This window comes from Myxocyprinus asiaticus, chromosome 7 (genome assembly GCF_019703515.2).
Source record: "Myxocyprinus asiaticus isolate MX2 ecotype Aquarium Trade chromosome 7, UBuf_Myxa_2, whole genome shotgun sequence".
Classification (NCBI taxonomy): Eukaryota; Metazoa; Chordata; class Actinopteri; order Cypriniformes; family Catostomidae; genus Myxocyprinus; species Myxocyprinus asiaticus.
The window spans coordinates 46,292,981-46,309,194 of NC_059350.1; the positions used below are offsets into that span (position 1 = coordinate 46,292,981).

Consider the following 16,214-nt stretch of genomic DNA (forward strand, 5'->3'; position numbering starts at 1 on the left):
CTCCATTTTTACTTTCACTTTCACATTCTTCTTATTTTGTTTTTGGTAATTCGCATTCTTCATTCATATTCACCATCTACTGGGCAGGGAGGAGAATTTATAGTAAAGAAGGACTTAAATATTGATCTATTTCTCATCCAAACCTATCATATCACTTCTGAAGACATGGATTTAACCACTGGAGTCTTATGGATCACTTTTATGCTGCCTTTGTATGCTTTTTAGAGCTTCAAAGTTCTGGACATCATTCTCTTGCATTGTATAGACCTACAGAGCTGAGATATTCTTTTAAAAATCTTTGTGTTTAGCAGAAGAAGGTCATACACATCTGGAATGGCATGAGGGTGAGTAGCTAATCTTCACACAGTTGCTTGTGACAGCTTTAATAAAGCACATTTAATTTCATATTCATATAACAGCTTGTTTTTCACACTGGAGTAGTTATTCTTGTAGCAGTTCCGCTTACGACGCTTTGCGTGTGTGCAATGTCACTCACAGAATTCTGTGCATGCACTGGACTTTTACTAGGATTTACTGGGTTCTGCTTATAGTTCTGTGACAGCACAACTCCGTTTTCTGGCTTGACTGAATTTTCCCCGTGTGCATTTGCAAATGCAAACCCTTTCTCTGAGCACAAAGAGTTCTGTACGTGTGGAAGCCCTCTTTCGGATTTCACCGAGTTCTGCATGGAGAAAATGCGAGGATTCACAAAGCTGTTATTAGCAATGACAGAGTTATGACAATGCTCAAAGCCACCGGCCGTGTTGACTGAGTTGTGCGCTAGCGTTGCTGTTGGTGGAAGTCCACGCCCCAGTGCGTACAGCCCAAGGTCGTTCCCACGACGTGCGGGGGAGGGCTCGCGCGATCGGGTGTCAGACGAGCGATTTTGACCCTGTTTCCAGCGGTAACGGGAGCGGTAGCTGGTAGAACGGCGATGCTGCAGGGATGAATGTGTGCTGGGCCGGAGCGAGCGATTGGATTGCGCTCTCAACACACGGTGCGTGTCGATGAAAAGGTGAACGGTCAAGACGCCAACAGTCTCTGCTATGAGGAAGGACAGAGCTCCGCAGTAGAAGCTCCAGCCGTACCAGTGACTGCGCTTGGATTCGCTCTGGTTGGGGTCGCCAGCGTTGGACGAGATGTACACGATAATGCCAATGATGTTACTGAGACCTGAAACAAAAATGTACACATATTAACCATGTTCTGTGAAGTAAATAAGTGTAATAAGTAGGTATTGCTAGTGTGCATATTTGTAGCCAGAGACGCACTGGTCATCGGGAGAACCGGGAATTTTCCGGGTGGGCCGGCTACGAAACAGAGTCGCAATATGCCAAAGTGTGCCAGGATATGATGAAGGGGGCCGCTAAACGGTGCCGCGATATGCCGAAGGGGACAGCAAAACACATTCCTACTATACAGTACGCGTGATGCAAATTTCGTTATCAGCAGAGCAATGGGCGCGTGCTGCCCAATATTTCGAACTTCGTGTACTCTGAGGGCGCTACACACAAGGGAAACTCAGACGGAGCGTTTGACGCATGGGTGTGAAAGGTCCATTTGAAAGGCGTGTACCGGTAGTGTCGGTCGCGGATAGAGAAAGCTATTTAAAATATATATTTTTTACAATGTACCAGTAAACACTGAAACTCTTCTTCAGGCTCTTTCTCCACAATTACTATCTTTTTAGCCTGTCAGAGATAGATAATAGAGGACAGGGAATGAATACACCGCTTGTTTGAGTTTGTCCGCCATGTTTTTTCGATTTCACAGCACAACTAGTCCCGCCTCTCTGAGATTACCATTGGTCAGCGGATGCGTACACCAGGGAGCGTTGCAGCAAAAGTTGAAACGCTCTCAACTTTTGGTCGCATTACTGAGCTTCACTATCGGAAACCCTTGCGTTGCTGTCAAGAAGACTATGGTTTATAACTTAATGAAAAATAAATATGGTATTAAAAAATGGCATATCACAACTTACAGCAGACAGATCTAGATAAAACAAGCCCACACTCGACATAATACGATCCTGACGTAGTGTAGTCTAGTACATACGGCGTATGCCCACCTATCTTTCTTAGGTTTTTACGTATGCTCAAGGGCGTAGATTTGGCTTGAATATTGGGGGGGGGGGGGGGTTGGGGGTTGCAGCGTGAAGCATCTACATGTTTCCAATGATCATGGTATAAATATTGGGGGGTTGTACTTGCTGATTTTGATTATTGGGGGAGTTACCTCCCCCGCATCCCCCCTGGAAACTACTCCCCTGCGTATGCCCACCCAAAATAAGTGATGATACATATGGCCGCCAGACGAACAAGTAGGCTTTTGACCTGGAACTTTATCAATCTACTAACGCGATGCTGCAGCACCGTTGAGTGAACCGTTTTTTTTTTTTTTTAGTGTACAGATTCTCTCTAAATGCGCACGGAGCAGCGGTAGACAGGAGCGCAACAGATGGCACAGGCAAGACAGACAGTCCGACTAAGCTGATCGACCAATCAGAATGTTCATTTCAGACTTGACTGGATATTTGCTAACCAATCATATTTTCTGTTTCAGTAAGGGACGGGACATTTACAGCGTCTAATGCACAAGCATCCCTGGAGTAACCATAATTTGCGCTGTAAATGTATTTCCCTGCTAAAGGTAAATATATATATATATATATATACACACGTTTAAATGTAACCTATGCGATTAAACTTGCAAACTTGTGAATATACTGCATGTTATTGCACCTGTGCTAGTTTTTGATGCTGGACAACTGTGTCCCGTAATTATATAAAATGTATTTTTTTGTGTGTGCCTTTTACTGCGTATTATGTATGTATTTGTTTATTAATTAGAGTAATTATAAAGTATTAACAAATTTCATAGTAGCCTAATGAAAGCAACATTAATGAGACCTATTAATTTAAATGCATATTTAACATCAAGTTACCATATCATGTTTCTTAGCAGTGTAATCTACCCCATGCCAGCAAGAAACTTACCCTGATATACATTTTGTAAGTTCATGTGGGACTATGATTACAACAGCCAATTTTTTTATTTTTTATTTGTTATGGAAAAAATATATTTCTTACACATTTTACTTATGTACTGTATATAAAAGTAAATGTATATGTTTATAAATTTTAGAGACCGGGTGCATATTTCATAAATTCACAGTATGCCCACCTCTTCAGAGACTACTACACCACTGGATCCTGTAATATCCCTCAAAGAGTGGCATAACAAGCTGTTGCTAATGAGGTCTCTATGGCGACGGTTTCTCTGCGATCGATTCACTGTAACATCCTTCACGTCAAATATGTGTCAGATCGTCCTCATTGGATGTCTAGAGAGTGTTAGATTCCATATTTGGACAACCCCGTGTCCCACGTGATGTAAACATTCCCAGATCGCACATACATAGACTGCGCACAAGAGGGCGCTCAACGCAGTTTATGAAGTGATGAAATGGGAAGACAAAGTGATCTGAACTGTATAATTGTGGGCTTAGTTTATATAATTTTAAGTATTTTTTTTAATTGCATTCATAGCTTTCATTTATTATGTTTTAGTGTTCAATAAAACTTGCTTGCTGATGTTTTTGGACACTTATAAATAAAAGTACACCTTGGGAGCCATGGTTCCAAATGCTGTATCTTTGGACTGGTTTGCACTATCAACAAATTTATTTTTCATGGTATAGATGACATGTTGGAGAACAACACCAAAGTTAATTTTATGACCATCCATACATACTGTCTAAAAGGTAAAATGTCAAACATGAATAATAACTGAAAAGTGTATTTTTAGCGCTCATGTTTTGTGTGTTTTGTCAGCAGTGTTGTATCATGAGAGCCTCTGAGCGTGATCAAAATATATTTTCTTAACATTTTGAAAGGTTTTCTAAAAATGTATACCATGCATTTGACCTTCTTTGCAATATTTTTATTTATTTTTTAGTTACTTTTGGGTATGTCATTTAAGCATGAAATCCTTAATAATGCCTTCGTGGAAGGGGGTGCTGGGTAGCTCAGCGAGTAAAGACGCTGACTACCATCCCTGGAGTTGCGAGCTCGAATCCAGGGCGTGCTGAGTGACTCTAGCCAGGTCTCCTAAGCAACCAAATTGGCCCGGTTGCTAGGGAGGGTAGAGTCACATGGGTTAACCTCCTCGTGGTCGCTATAATGTGGTTCTTGCTCTCGGTGGGGCACATGGTTAGTTGTGCGTGGATGCCGCGGAGAATAGCGTGGGCCTCCACATGTGCCGCGTCTCCACAGTAACACGCTCAACAAGCCACGTGATAAGATGCGCAGATTGACGTCTCAGACGCAGAGGCAACTGAGATTCGTCCTCCACCACCTGGATTGAGACGAGTCACTGCGCCACCACGAGGACTTAGAGCGCATTGGGAATTTGGCATTCCAAATTGGGGAGAAAAGAGGAGAAAATTACCAAAAGAATTACCAAAGTGATGTTGATGAGTTTGCAGGTTAGTGTATGAAACAGGTGTAACTGTGAAGACTGAACCATTAGAAACATTGACATTTATTATGCAATTTTCCTGTATGTAGCATTGAACAGGTCTTTCATTTAAGCTGTCAAACCACAAAAAGACATACTTGTAACTGAAAATATATTGTGTACGCTCTACGTAAGATACTTATACACAATATATCATTAAGTAATGACTTGAGTAAATAATCTATGTCCAAATGATTTGGGTCCAATTTAATGGAAAACTATGCAAGTTGAACTACTGTGCAACAAGCAGCCCTATTTATATCTGAAAAAGATATATATCGATAATCATCTGGAAAATCTTCCGATTATCGATACATGAAAACGGCATCGATCCCAAGCGTAATACTTTGAAAATAGTTTTGAAAGCGTTCGTGTCAAAACGAAGTATACTTTGGATTTACACCCTCTACACCAGACACGAGCGGCATGTTGCATCGTGCCAAAAGCGAATAGATCCCATTATATTCAGTGAAGATGTCTACACTGGAAGTGTCCATTGCAACATGTCGCATAGCGCCGACAGTAAAAGGATGCCCTGTATTTAAATTACAGTAAGTAATTACTTTGTAATTGGATTACACCCAACACTGTTAGGGTGTATGGTTAATAAAATATGCATTCATTTACAACAAAAACAACTTACTTTAGAACTCGCTTTTGGCACCACTATGTGGACATTTCACCTGGAAACTGGAGCTCACATGCTCAAAAACGTTCAAAAACACTTCCAGCTTCGGCCACTGGTGGCAGAAGTTTGAATATCAGTTAGCACAGACCGATTACAGCTGAAGAGCTTTCGACCGACTTTTGCCGAATTTACAACGAGGTCTGAAAAAACACTCAGAACACATTAGCAACCTCATAGCAATGCCCTGGCAACCAGCTGCAACACCTTTGTGGTCATTAAGATAACTTTGTAAATGTGTGTGTGTGTGTGTGTGTGTGTATGTATGTGTGTTTGGTGTGTGGATATACCAGCTGAGACAAAAAAGATGCCTGCACTCAGGATGACATTATGTCGGCTCTTGTAGAACTCACTGGCGGCTACACAAACTCCACCAATGAACAGCAGTCCCACACTCAATATAGGGAAAAGACTAGATGCACGCACAGCACCTGTAACACACACTTACACCTGAGTGTCCTCTGATACCGGTGGATGTATTTTGGCATTTCATTTTACACAAGAATGTGAGTACATTTGTATAGTGTGTGCTATACATTTTATTGTACAGTGGCCCCAAACATATTTGAACGAAAAAAACCAAACTTACTGCATGTATGAATGTAACTGTGAAACCCAAGATATTAAAGCAAATAGCATTTATTTTAAAGAATGCATTGAAATTCATACATTTTAAGTGTCCAAAAACTTTTTGGGGCCACTGTATATGTTTGAGCTGTGGTTGGTTGTGTGAAAGTCTTAAATACTCACGCAGTACATATTCTGCAGCATCTTGTTCATAATCTGCATCCTCTAGGAAATGATCAATGTTCTTACAAACCCCTTTAAATATGCCTGTAAGAAAGACACAAAACCAGACTCATTGCACACATGCTGTCCGTTAATGGCCAATACCATTTTCCACATGGTTGGACTAATGCTATCAAATCATTAACAATATCAATATCCTCCCCATCTAATTAGACATTCTCAACACACATAGACAGACAAGCACTCAATATTTTTTTTTTTTTTAACTGGAACAGGGCAACACGGGAAGAGTAATAAAGTTGTAAACCACAACAATACACACATTTTCTCTTTCTCAGTGTCAGACCAATATAATCAGTTACATGCTCATGCTGATTTATTTGTCCTTTGATCATGTTAGAATAATTACAGTATTAGACAAATAATAAATCAGGTATGGGTCTAAGAATGAGCAAACCGTGGAACATTACAGTAGAAAAGACTCCTTTTAGAGGACATTTCCAGATGAAATACAAGTTCTGTGACTACCAAAGAAATGTAAAAAAAATGTTATACTCATCCCACAGTTTAAAAAAAAAGAAAACATGTGTTAACAGTTATACACTTACAATGAAAGTCTATGGGGCAAGTGTTTCCCCCATAGACTTCCATTGCAAGTGCATTTCTGCACACGTTGTTGCTTGCATTATTTGCATGAAATACAAACCTACAAAATGTGTTAAATGATGCAGTTTGTCTAATCATACCGTAAATCTATTTTTATACTTGCACTCTTTCACATTCACACATACGTAACATGAACGCTGCCACTTTGGTGTCCTTTTAACACTCTGAATGCTTCATTACACTTTCCATTAAAAGAATTGATGTTGAACTGATATAGGTCAGAGAGTAGGAGAGGGTGTGAGAGACATGGGTCGAAACTAGAGGAGCACAGATTGTTAGACAAAGTAGAAATAAGTAAATCAATAAATCAGTCAAAAAATAAATAAATAATACAGATCGGAATGGATTTCACATGGCTCTAACTTGAAATACACATTCTTTTTTTTTTCTTTTTCTTTTATCTTTTACTACATATATGGTCATCTGATATACACATTCCTTACATAATAGTACTGTGTCGGTACCAGTGATGGAATCAGATAGTACTTGCATACACACACACACACACACACCATAGTACTGAATCATTACCATATTCATACACCAAGGTATTTAGATTGTATACTCCAAAAAACAATGGTATTGCCATGGTACTTAATGGTACTTTTTTGATAGTGAATCTGGTAACACTTTACAATATGGTTGTATTCGATAACATAGTTAACTACATTTGTTAACATGAACTAACAATGAACAATACTTTTTCAGCACTTTTTAATCTTGGTTAAATTAATGTTCAACATATACTAATATATATATATATATATATATATATATATATATATATATATATATATATATATATATATATATATATTTATTAAAAGGTATATACTGTATATTAACATATACATATCTATCTATCTATATCTATATCTATCTATACAGTATATAGTTAATGCATTATGAACAAACAATGAACAATTATATCTTTAAACATTTACATTAAAAGATTAATAAATGCTGTTAAAATATATTGTTCATTGTAGTTAATGACACCTTTACCAGTGTTAACAAATAGAACATTATTGTAAAGTGTTATTATGAATCTTATACTAAGTAGGCCTACTAATACTAGTGAACTACATGTACTTCATGTGTACTAATTATTTTGTGGAACTACATTGTTATTTGTATTGCATTAGTAACATGACTTATAATACTGAAAATGTATAGTCCCTTACTAAAAGAAATGTGGTGGTACAATGGTACAGTGATGTTATCAGATTGTAATACCATGTTACTTTAAGATATATACCATGGTACTGAATGATTAAAATATTCATGTACAATAGTATTTACTAAAAGTACCATGGTACTACCGTGTTTTTTGGACAATACTATTATATTACCATCTGACACAATCATAGTACCATGGTACAGCTACAGCACTTTTTTTGTTAGGGATGGAACACCAAGGTATTACCATGGTACATGTCCAAAAACCATGGTACTAGCATGTATCCATTTTTAAAAATGGTACTTGATTTTTGTTTTGTTTTTGTATTTTCAGTCACACTTTACAGTAATACTTATATTACAGTGTCCTTGTTATACATATGACATGTATTGACTCTAGTAATAACAGTAAATTACACATTATTACAATCAACTTACCCTAAACCTAACCCTGAGCCTATAGTAAGTACATGTTGTTAATGAATATTACTCTGTACTTCCTTGTGTAATTACACTGTAACAAGGACACTGTAAAATAAAGTGTAACCCACTTTACATTGTTCATTTTAACATGTAATTACATTAGACAGTAATAGTACACTTACAAAAAAGTACTTACTAGTGAACTACAGTTCATGTAGCCTACTTATTGTGTAAATATTTTGAGAAGATAAAGTAGCCTGTTATTATTTTTACTATAGCAATATTTTATGGTAACGTGTAATGTGTAACATGAACTCTGTAAAGTGTTCACTTTAATGTTAACATTAGTTAGCCTGTTATTAACTAACAATGAACAATACTTTTACAGCATTTAATGTTAATTTTAACAAATACTAAAATGTATTTTTTAAATTGAAAGGTGTTTATGTTATCATTAGTTAATGCACTATGAACTAACAATGAACAATTTTATTTTTATTAATTAACATTAACAAAGATTAATAAATGCTGTAAAAAATAGGCCATTAAAAGTTCATGATACCTAATGGATTAACTAATGTTAACGAATGCAACCTTGTTGTAAAATGTTACCAGTAAAGCCATTAAAAATAATAATAATTATTATTATGTCCCCTTAATGGAAAAATGTACCTTCCATGCAGCACTGTCTCCAGAGCCCTGAATGTGTGAGCACCTCTTCGTTCTTTCTGTTTGTGTCATTGTCATTGACACTTTTGGTCCGGCAGACCCCACGCGAGTATAACCAGTAGTCCGTGCCCACAGCGATGGTCATCAGGCTGAAGGCCGTGAAAGCCCCCGCCGTGGTGACGAGCATCTGCGGTCCGCGGTTACACACCTTCATCCTGCACCCGCGAGCAGGCACTCTGTCATTAGAGTACACATATAACGGCCAGAAGCACCTAATCCACATGGAGTTTCATCGATGTAGGTTACCTCTCTCTGGACAGCGATCACAAGATCGTAAAGTGAAGTTTGTGGGTGAAGTTTTGGCACGGGTCCCTCATGCTGCGCGCTTTTACGCATAGATGCAAAGAGTTCCAAAGGATAACTGGGGTTCATGTCCATTTATAAAAACATCATTAAGAGCAATTCCCATTTTCACTGTCTCCGCTCTGAAATCCCTTACCTTACACATTAAAAATTGGCAAGAATAACTTTCCATTCAAGTCATAGTGATGTTAGCTCTTCTGAGTATTCCTTTAGAAAAAACTGTTATGCCCACGACTGATAAGTGTGCATTCCCATGATACATGATGAGGTGGTTCCGGCTTGAATGTCTGTTGAATCTCTACATCTCATTTGTGGCTGCAAAGCGCCGCCTCTCATTTTGCGCTCAATAGTACCGTGGACAGGACAAAGTTGGACAGTTTTCACGTGACGTTACATCCTTATAGGATCGCCCACCTGGAGGGCAAAACAAGGCTTTCTTCTGCTGCCCGCCAGTAACTTTTTTACCAGGTTTGTTTAGCCAAAATGCAGATATAGTTGCTATTCAATCGGATGCATTAACCAACGAGGAGACAAGCCTGAGTTGTGCTTCTACAGAATCCCGTCCGAGAAAGCAATCCCAGAGAGGAGGAGAATCTACATGCAGACCAGTTGCATAGCAATGTGTTTCGAGTTGCACTTTTTTGCATGTAGCAAACGTTGCTGCCTGAAAAAGAGTGCAACTTGAGACGTGTTTCCATGCAAGTGGTCTGCATGTAGATTTAAGCCTACAGTGCTGTTAAAATAATTATTTTAATGATGTATTATTTTTATTTTTATTTAATTATTTTTGTATCCCCTTTTCTCTGCAATTTGTAATGCCCAATTCCAACTACTTAGTTGATCCTCGTGGTGGCACGGCTACCTCAATCCGGGTGGTGGAGGACAAGTCTCAGTTGCCTCCGCTTCTGAGACAGTCAGTTTGTGCATCTTATCACGTGGCTCGTTGTGCATGAGACTCCCAGCATGTGGAGGCTCATGCTACTCTCTGTGATCCACGCACAACTTACCACACACCCCATTGAGAGCGAGAACCACTAATCGCGACCACGAGAAGGTTACCCCATGTGACTCTATGTTTGACGCCATCACCCTTCCTGCCTTCTGGTCAAACCACATGGCACATTTTGACTGTAGTCTTGTCTCCCTTTCTATTACTTGGCACTACAGTTGAAAAGGTATGTACCTCTTTGCATGGCCAGGGACAACAGACAAAATGGAGCTTTTGACAGGTTCCATTTCAGTACTTTCTGATATATGTAGCATATTGTAGAATGCTGTGCATTCATCTGGTGTTGGAGGTGGAATCTTGGCAGGGGGGAGGTCACCATACCCATCAGCAGATCTCTTTCTCTGGGCCTTTGTGAAAGCTATCTGGCTCCCTTCTGCATACCCTACTGTCCTTATGGCTGCCATCAGTGCATGCAGTGGCACTCAGTTTGTTCACAGCTACAAGCAAAGTGTAGAGTATGGCACCTACATGCGAACACACTTCTCCTAACCCTGCCATACAAGTGCAGTGGCCAAATTGCACCAATCCAATCAACTGTGGGTCATTTAAACTGTAGGAGTGGTTTACCTGACGTTTGAAAAAAGTTTTGATTGGATTTGTGTTATAAGATATTGTGTTAACCTAACCAAAAGATTACTGCCTTGTCACTACTGCCCTAGAACACTGACTACAGTGACCCTGAAACTAACGTTAGGTCAACGTTAGCTAATTAGCACTCACCGCTGCTCTAACAATGAAGAATTTCTTGTCCTTCATGTCCCAAATGGCAGCATTATTGACCCATCCAGATCGAAAACACTTACAACTGTCTGTACTTTTGTATGCTTTCATCCTGGCCCTCCAGATCTCCGTGCCAGTCACATGACTGAAAACTATGAATTGGTTACGCAATGCAACATAGTATCTACATAAAATCTTTAAATAGGCTGGAACACACACAAGATAACAAAAATAACTTTTAATGAACATTTGTCATTTTCATTTCATCATTATAAGTCTTACAAAGGAGTTGACACTTTAGCAGCACTCTTACATTAATGCGTGTAAAAGTAGGCCTGTGTGCAGATGCGCTCATGTTGTCTAAGGCATTATAGGAATAGTTCACCCAAAACTCCTAGAAAAATCACCCTCATGCCATCCTTGATGTGTACTGTATGACTTTCTTTCTTCTACTGAACACAAATGAAGATTTTTAGAAGAATATCTCAGCTCTGTAGATCCATACAATGCAAGTGAATGGTGGCCAGAACTCCAAAAGCTCAGAAAAGGACATAAAGGCAGCATAAAAGTAATCCATAAGACTCCAGTGGTTTAATCAATGTCTTCTGAAGCAATCCAATTGGTTTTAGGTGAGAACAGAGCGAACTCCTTTTTCACTTTACATCTTGTCATTGCAGTCTCTAGGCACGATCATGATTTCAAACTGAATTACACTTCCTAGTGCTTAACGCAGGTGCAGAGCTCTAGATGGTGCTATAGGAAGTGTAATCACGCTTGAAATCATGGTTGCCAAGGAGACTGCTGATGTCAAGATTTATAGTGAAAAAGGAGTTACATTTTGGTCTGTTTTCACCCAAATCCAACTGGCTCACTTCAGAAGACATGGATTAAACCACTGGAGTATTATGTGTTACTTTGATGCTGACTTTATCTCCTTTTTGAAGCTTTAAAGTGCTGATCACCATTCACTTGCATTGTATGGACATACAGATCTGAGATATTCTTCTGAACATCTTCATTTGTGTTCTGCAGAAGAAAGAAAGTCATACACATCTGGGATAGAATGAGGGTGAGTAAATAATGAGAGAATGTTAATTTTTGGGTGAACTTACCCTTTAATATACTATATTGTTATACAGACTTATACAAAATACCAATAATTTAGCAAATATACTATGATATTAACATTATGTAATGTCACTCTTCACATTGTCAATGTTACGCACGGTTATAATTAGTTACAACCAGTCTACAAGCAGCTTCTCAAAACAATTAGGGCTATGTATGAAGTTGTTTTTGTTACTTTTGTAATGGTACTGTAGTTCATGTACTAGAATGTAACATGGATACTAATGTATTAACCGTATGTTTCACAATCTATTGTCACTACTTTATGTTTCGTTCTCATGAATGGTGCGTCCCCATGACTCACTGGTCACTACTGATCAGTGTAATGTAAAAAGTAGTGTAATACATTACATTGTAAATTCTTGTAATCAGATTACATTTACTGACTTTTAATTAAAGTTATTACTTTTTATTACATTACTTTCGCTAAAGTAATATGTAGAATACAGTTAAAATATGAATTCATATGTATATCTGTTAACGTTTCTGTGAGAGCTGAAGGGCGACAATGAATGAGGAGGAAATATAGATATCTTGAATTTGAATGGAAAACCAACAATTTTTCTAGGAAAAGTGATTTAGAAAGTAACTTAAAAGTAAAATAATTAGTAATGTGATTACTTTTTAGATGAAGTAATCAGTAATGTAATCTGATTACATTTTTAGAGAAGTAATTAGCAATTTGTTGCTGATGACTTATTTTGAGTAACTTACCCAACACTGCTACTGAAATAATAAACATTAAAAAACTAAATCAACTTTTAACAATAAAAATATATCAACTTTTGATCTATATAATCCTCTTTAGTGTGTAATGCAAAAGAAACTTTAAAAAGAAAAAATTTTTATTTTTATGTTTGTTTAAATTTCATTTGTATGTCCCTATTTCCCTATTCACCATTATCACATTTTAATGAGTCATCGGCCTATAGTTTGTAGAATCAACTTGAATTAAAATGAAATCATGCTTTCATTATGTAGTTTATTTTTCTAAAATGCTTCATGCATTTGCTGAGAAATGCAGAACCCTAACACTAACTAATTGAAATTAGTTAAAAATGAGTAAAATAAATAAATAAATAAAATGGTGTAGTGTTTCTGACATTAGAGGGACTGACCTCATTGTTAAAACAGAGGCAAGTTTATTAGCATTTTATAATTTGACACTTATATTAGCCAAGTCATGCTGAATATTTCAGCACTGTTATGGAAAATATGAGTAATATTTGTTTAACTGATTTTTTAATTCTTGGCACAAAGTAGCAAAATATTTACTGTGAATAATGTGGTGCGATGTTTGCTTGTTAAGGCATAATTAGCTGTTTTTGCACTGACCTTCAACCCTTTAACATTCAAACCTGACACTTTGAATGTATCAGGGTTGCCAAAAACACATTTTGAAAGAGAAATGTCATTTTATATATATATATATATGAGAACCATAAACCAAACCATCCAGCCCCGAGGTGAATCACAACATTACAAACTTTGATTTGAGGCAAAAAAGTATTTGAAAATCAGACATAAAGACAAAGGCTGTGTACTTACCGTATTTCATGAGGGCACAAACTACAATCCCATGAAGCATTGCGAATGAAACTAAAAACTATGTAAATATATAAAACAATTGATTAAAAGTTCTTTATTATAAGTATAGAAACAATACATTAAAATATTTGTGCAAAATAAAAATGGGAGTTGGCAGTCACTTCAGAGCTTGTTTGGCGAGCTTTGTTCCCTGCAATTCTCTGATTGGTGGATCTTTCTCTACGGAATCATGGGTAGTGTAGTTCTTTGCCAGGAATTACACTATTAAACATGATTTTGAAACAACGACGTTGAAATAACGTGGACTGATGGCTTCAACAGAAGCATATATCATCGATTAACAACCTCTGAGCTTATGGTAGGTCTGTCTTTAAAGGTTTATAAGTTATTGTTAAAAATGTATTTGCCTATGGAGAAAATGAATGGGACCCCACAGTTGCGTTTAGCATTGCTTCAGGGTACGGTTAGTAATGTTTAAGAACCCAAACACCAAATAACTCCCATATAATGATTGCAATGACATATCTCACTTATATCTTTTCCACACATTTATAAAATTATGAACACCCATATCAGCGTTTTTGAAAATTTCTGCTTTAATGGTCCACATAGCATAAGTAAATAACATGCAAAATATCTCTGCAATCACCAGCGATAGCCATCCCCCATAGCCAAACACTGCTGTTGTCTGGATGTTAATGTGTTATTGTTGACATGCCTCTGTCTTGCATAGTATAAAATCTTGTTTAGGGGGGTTGATTCGTGATTCAAAAAGCCCTTTGAAGCCTCGATCATTAAAATATGGTAAGAAAACTAAAATATCCACTGCTTTCTAACAAGGGACCAGGAACAGGAATTGTTAAAATGTCCAAAGGTTGTTTAAGTTGTGACAAATACCTTGATCAAGTAAAGGCTACATCACAGATTTACAGTTATGCACATGCTGGAGAGTTCAGGACAAAAAGGGTAGTATGACTATCAGCTTAAGTGTATACTCACTTGTTACTTTATCTGTACTTTTTGATGCTCTTCTTATGAAACATCCAGTAACAGCTTTTCCATCCTGCTCCTCAGCTATCAGATCTTTCTCGTTCAGTCTAAACATGCATCCTTCCTTATACACTTTACAATAAATATAATACAATATCTTTATACATTTTCCCCACTTTTCAGGTTATCACCAAAAGTGGGCTATACTTATATACTGTAATCACTATTTACATGATCACACAATGTGTGTTCATTTGGAAGACTAGAATACTTATTGTTCTTAATACAAAATGAAACATAAACAAATAGAAATGTTCACACACCATTACCCTTATAAAGGATCTATGCTACAACAGATCCAACCATTACTGACACACTTGGTTAATAGGTTAACACCGAGATAAAGAGCGAGGGCTCTACCAGGCATGCATAGGGTACACCAAAACTCCTTATGGAGTCTGCTTAACAAAGACACATGGCACATAACGAGCCCCCAAAACACTGCATATACCCCCACAAAAATATATGGCACATTAGGGCTACAGTAAAGACTGTAGGTGTAGGTTTTGTTCAGCTCATATGAATCACATTCTATGCACCCAGTCATATGAATGGATCTTATACTAGCTCAATAAACAGCACTAATGCACTTTATCAAGGATTGCAAACACATGATATAATAGCATATTTTATGTGTACTAAAGTTGCGCCCACCATCTGTTCATGAATTCATTTTAAAGAAATGTAGAATCTTAAACAATAATTTAAAACACACTAATGGTAGAAAGTGTACTATTAAGGGGGGAATCTAATGCATTTTATAGTAGGCATGTTTAGGATTTATTTCATTTTATTTGCTTTTGTGTGCAATATACCATGTGCTTGCAGAAATTCTCTTTAAAATCTGAAATGGATATTGTCAGTATTCATTTCGTTGATATATGCAAAACCAAAGACTGAAGAAATCTTGTTTTGTGTGTCCAGTAATTTAAAATATAATGTCAAGTTTTTGCTAAATACTGTATATATAACAAAAACACATACACACACTAAAAATTCCTATAGGAAAACAAAAATCAAACTGAAAATAGACACAAGTTCGAAGTGATGGCACAAATTAGGTTTTAAATTCATTTAAGACTCTAAAGATCTGGATCTGATCAACAAAATCCAGAGCTTGGCACAAGTTGTTTTGGTAACACTTTACAATAAGACTGTATTCGTTAACATTATTTAACTATGTTTGTTAACATGAACTAACAATGAATAATATTTTACAGCATTTCTTAATAATGTTAATTTCAACATAAACTAATAAATAAAATAAAAAAAGTTGGATACCCTTCTGAGACCCTGCGTCCACCTGCGTGGACATTGCGTTTTGGCTTGGCTATCCGCAACACATAATTAAATTTAATTTAAACTTACTGATCTCAGTTCACGAGACTCTGGGCTGACAGTAAAGGGTTCAACTTTTGACGCACGGAGTCATGTGATCAAACAATATGGTGTCGTTCACAGGAGTTTGTATTTGGGAGAAACACCAACATAACTACATCTGGCAAG

The 16,214-nt window shown here is 37.2% G+C and overlaps 1 protein-coding gene across 1 annotated transcript; it reads right to left on the reverse strand.

Moving 5' to 3' along the window:
* cacng3a (calcium channel, voltage-dependent, gamma subunit 3a) lies at window positions 1-9,104 on the reverse strand. The gene is made up of 4 exons (XM_051702777.1): window positions 8,894-9,104; window positions 5,954-6,037; window positions 5,494-5,634; window positions 1-1,173 (listed from the first exon to the last, which is right to left on the reverse strand). The coding sequence occupies exons 1-4, from the start codon at window positions 9,102-9,104 to the stop codon at window positions 428-430; spliced, it is 1,182 nt and encodes a 393-aa protein (XP_051558737.1). The 3' UTR covers window positions 1-427.
* Window positions 9,105-16,214: the final 7,110 nt, after the last annotated feature.

Coding starts and splice junctions, on each gene's coding strand:
- cacng3a (XM_051702777.1), bottom strand. CDS start 9,104: ATGAAGGTGTGTAACCGCGGACCGCAGATGCTCGTCACCACGGCGGGG. Junction 6,038..8,893: donor GAGACAGTGCTGCATGGAAG/GTACATTTTTCC, acceptor TCTTTCTTACAG/GCATATTTAAAGGGGTTTGT. Junction 1,174..5,493: donor CATCTTTTTTGTCTCAGCTG/GTATATCCACAC, acceptor TTTTTGTTTCAG/GTCTCAGTAACATCATTGGC.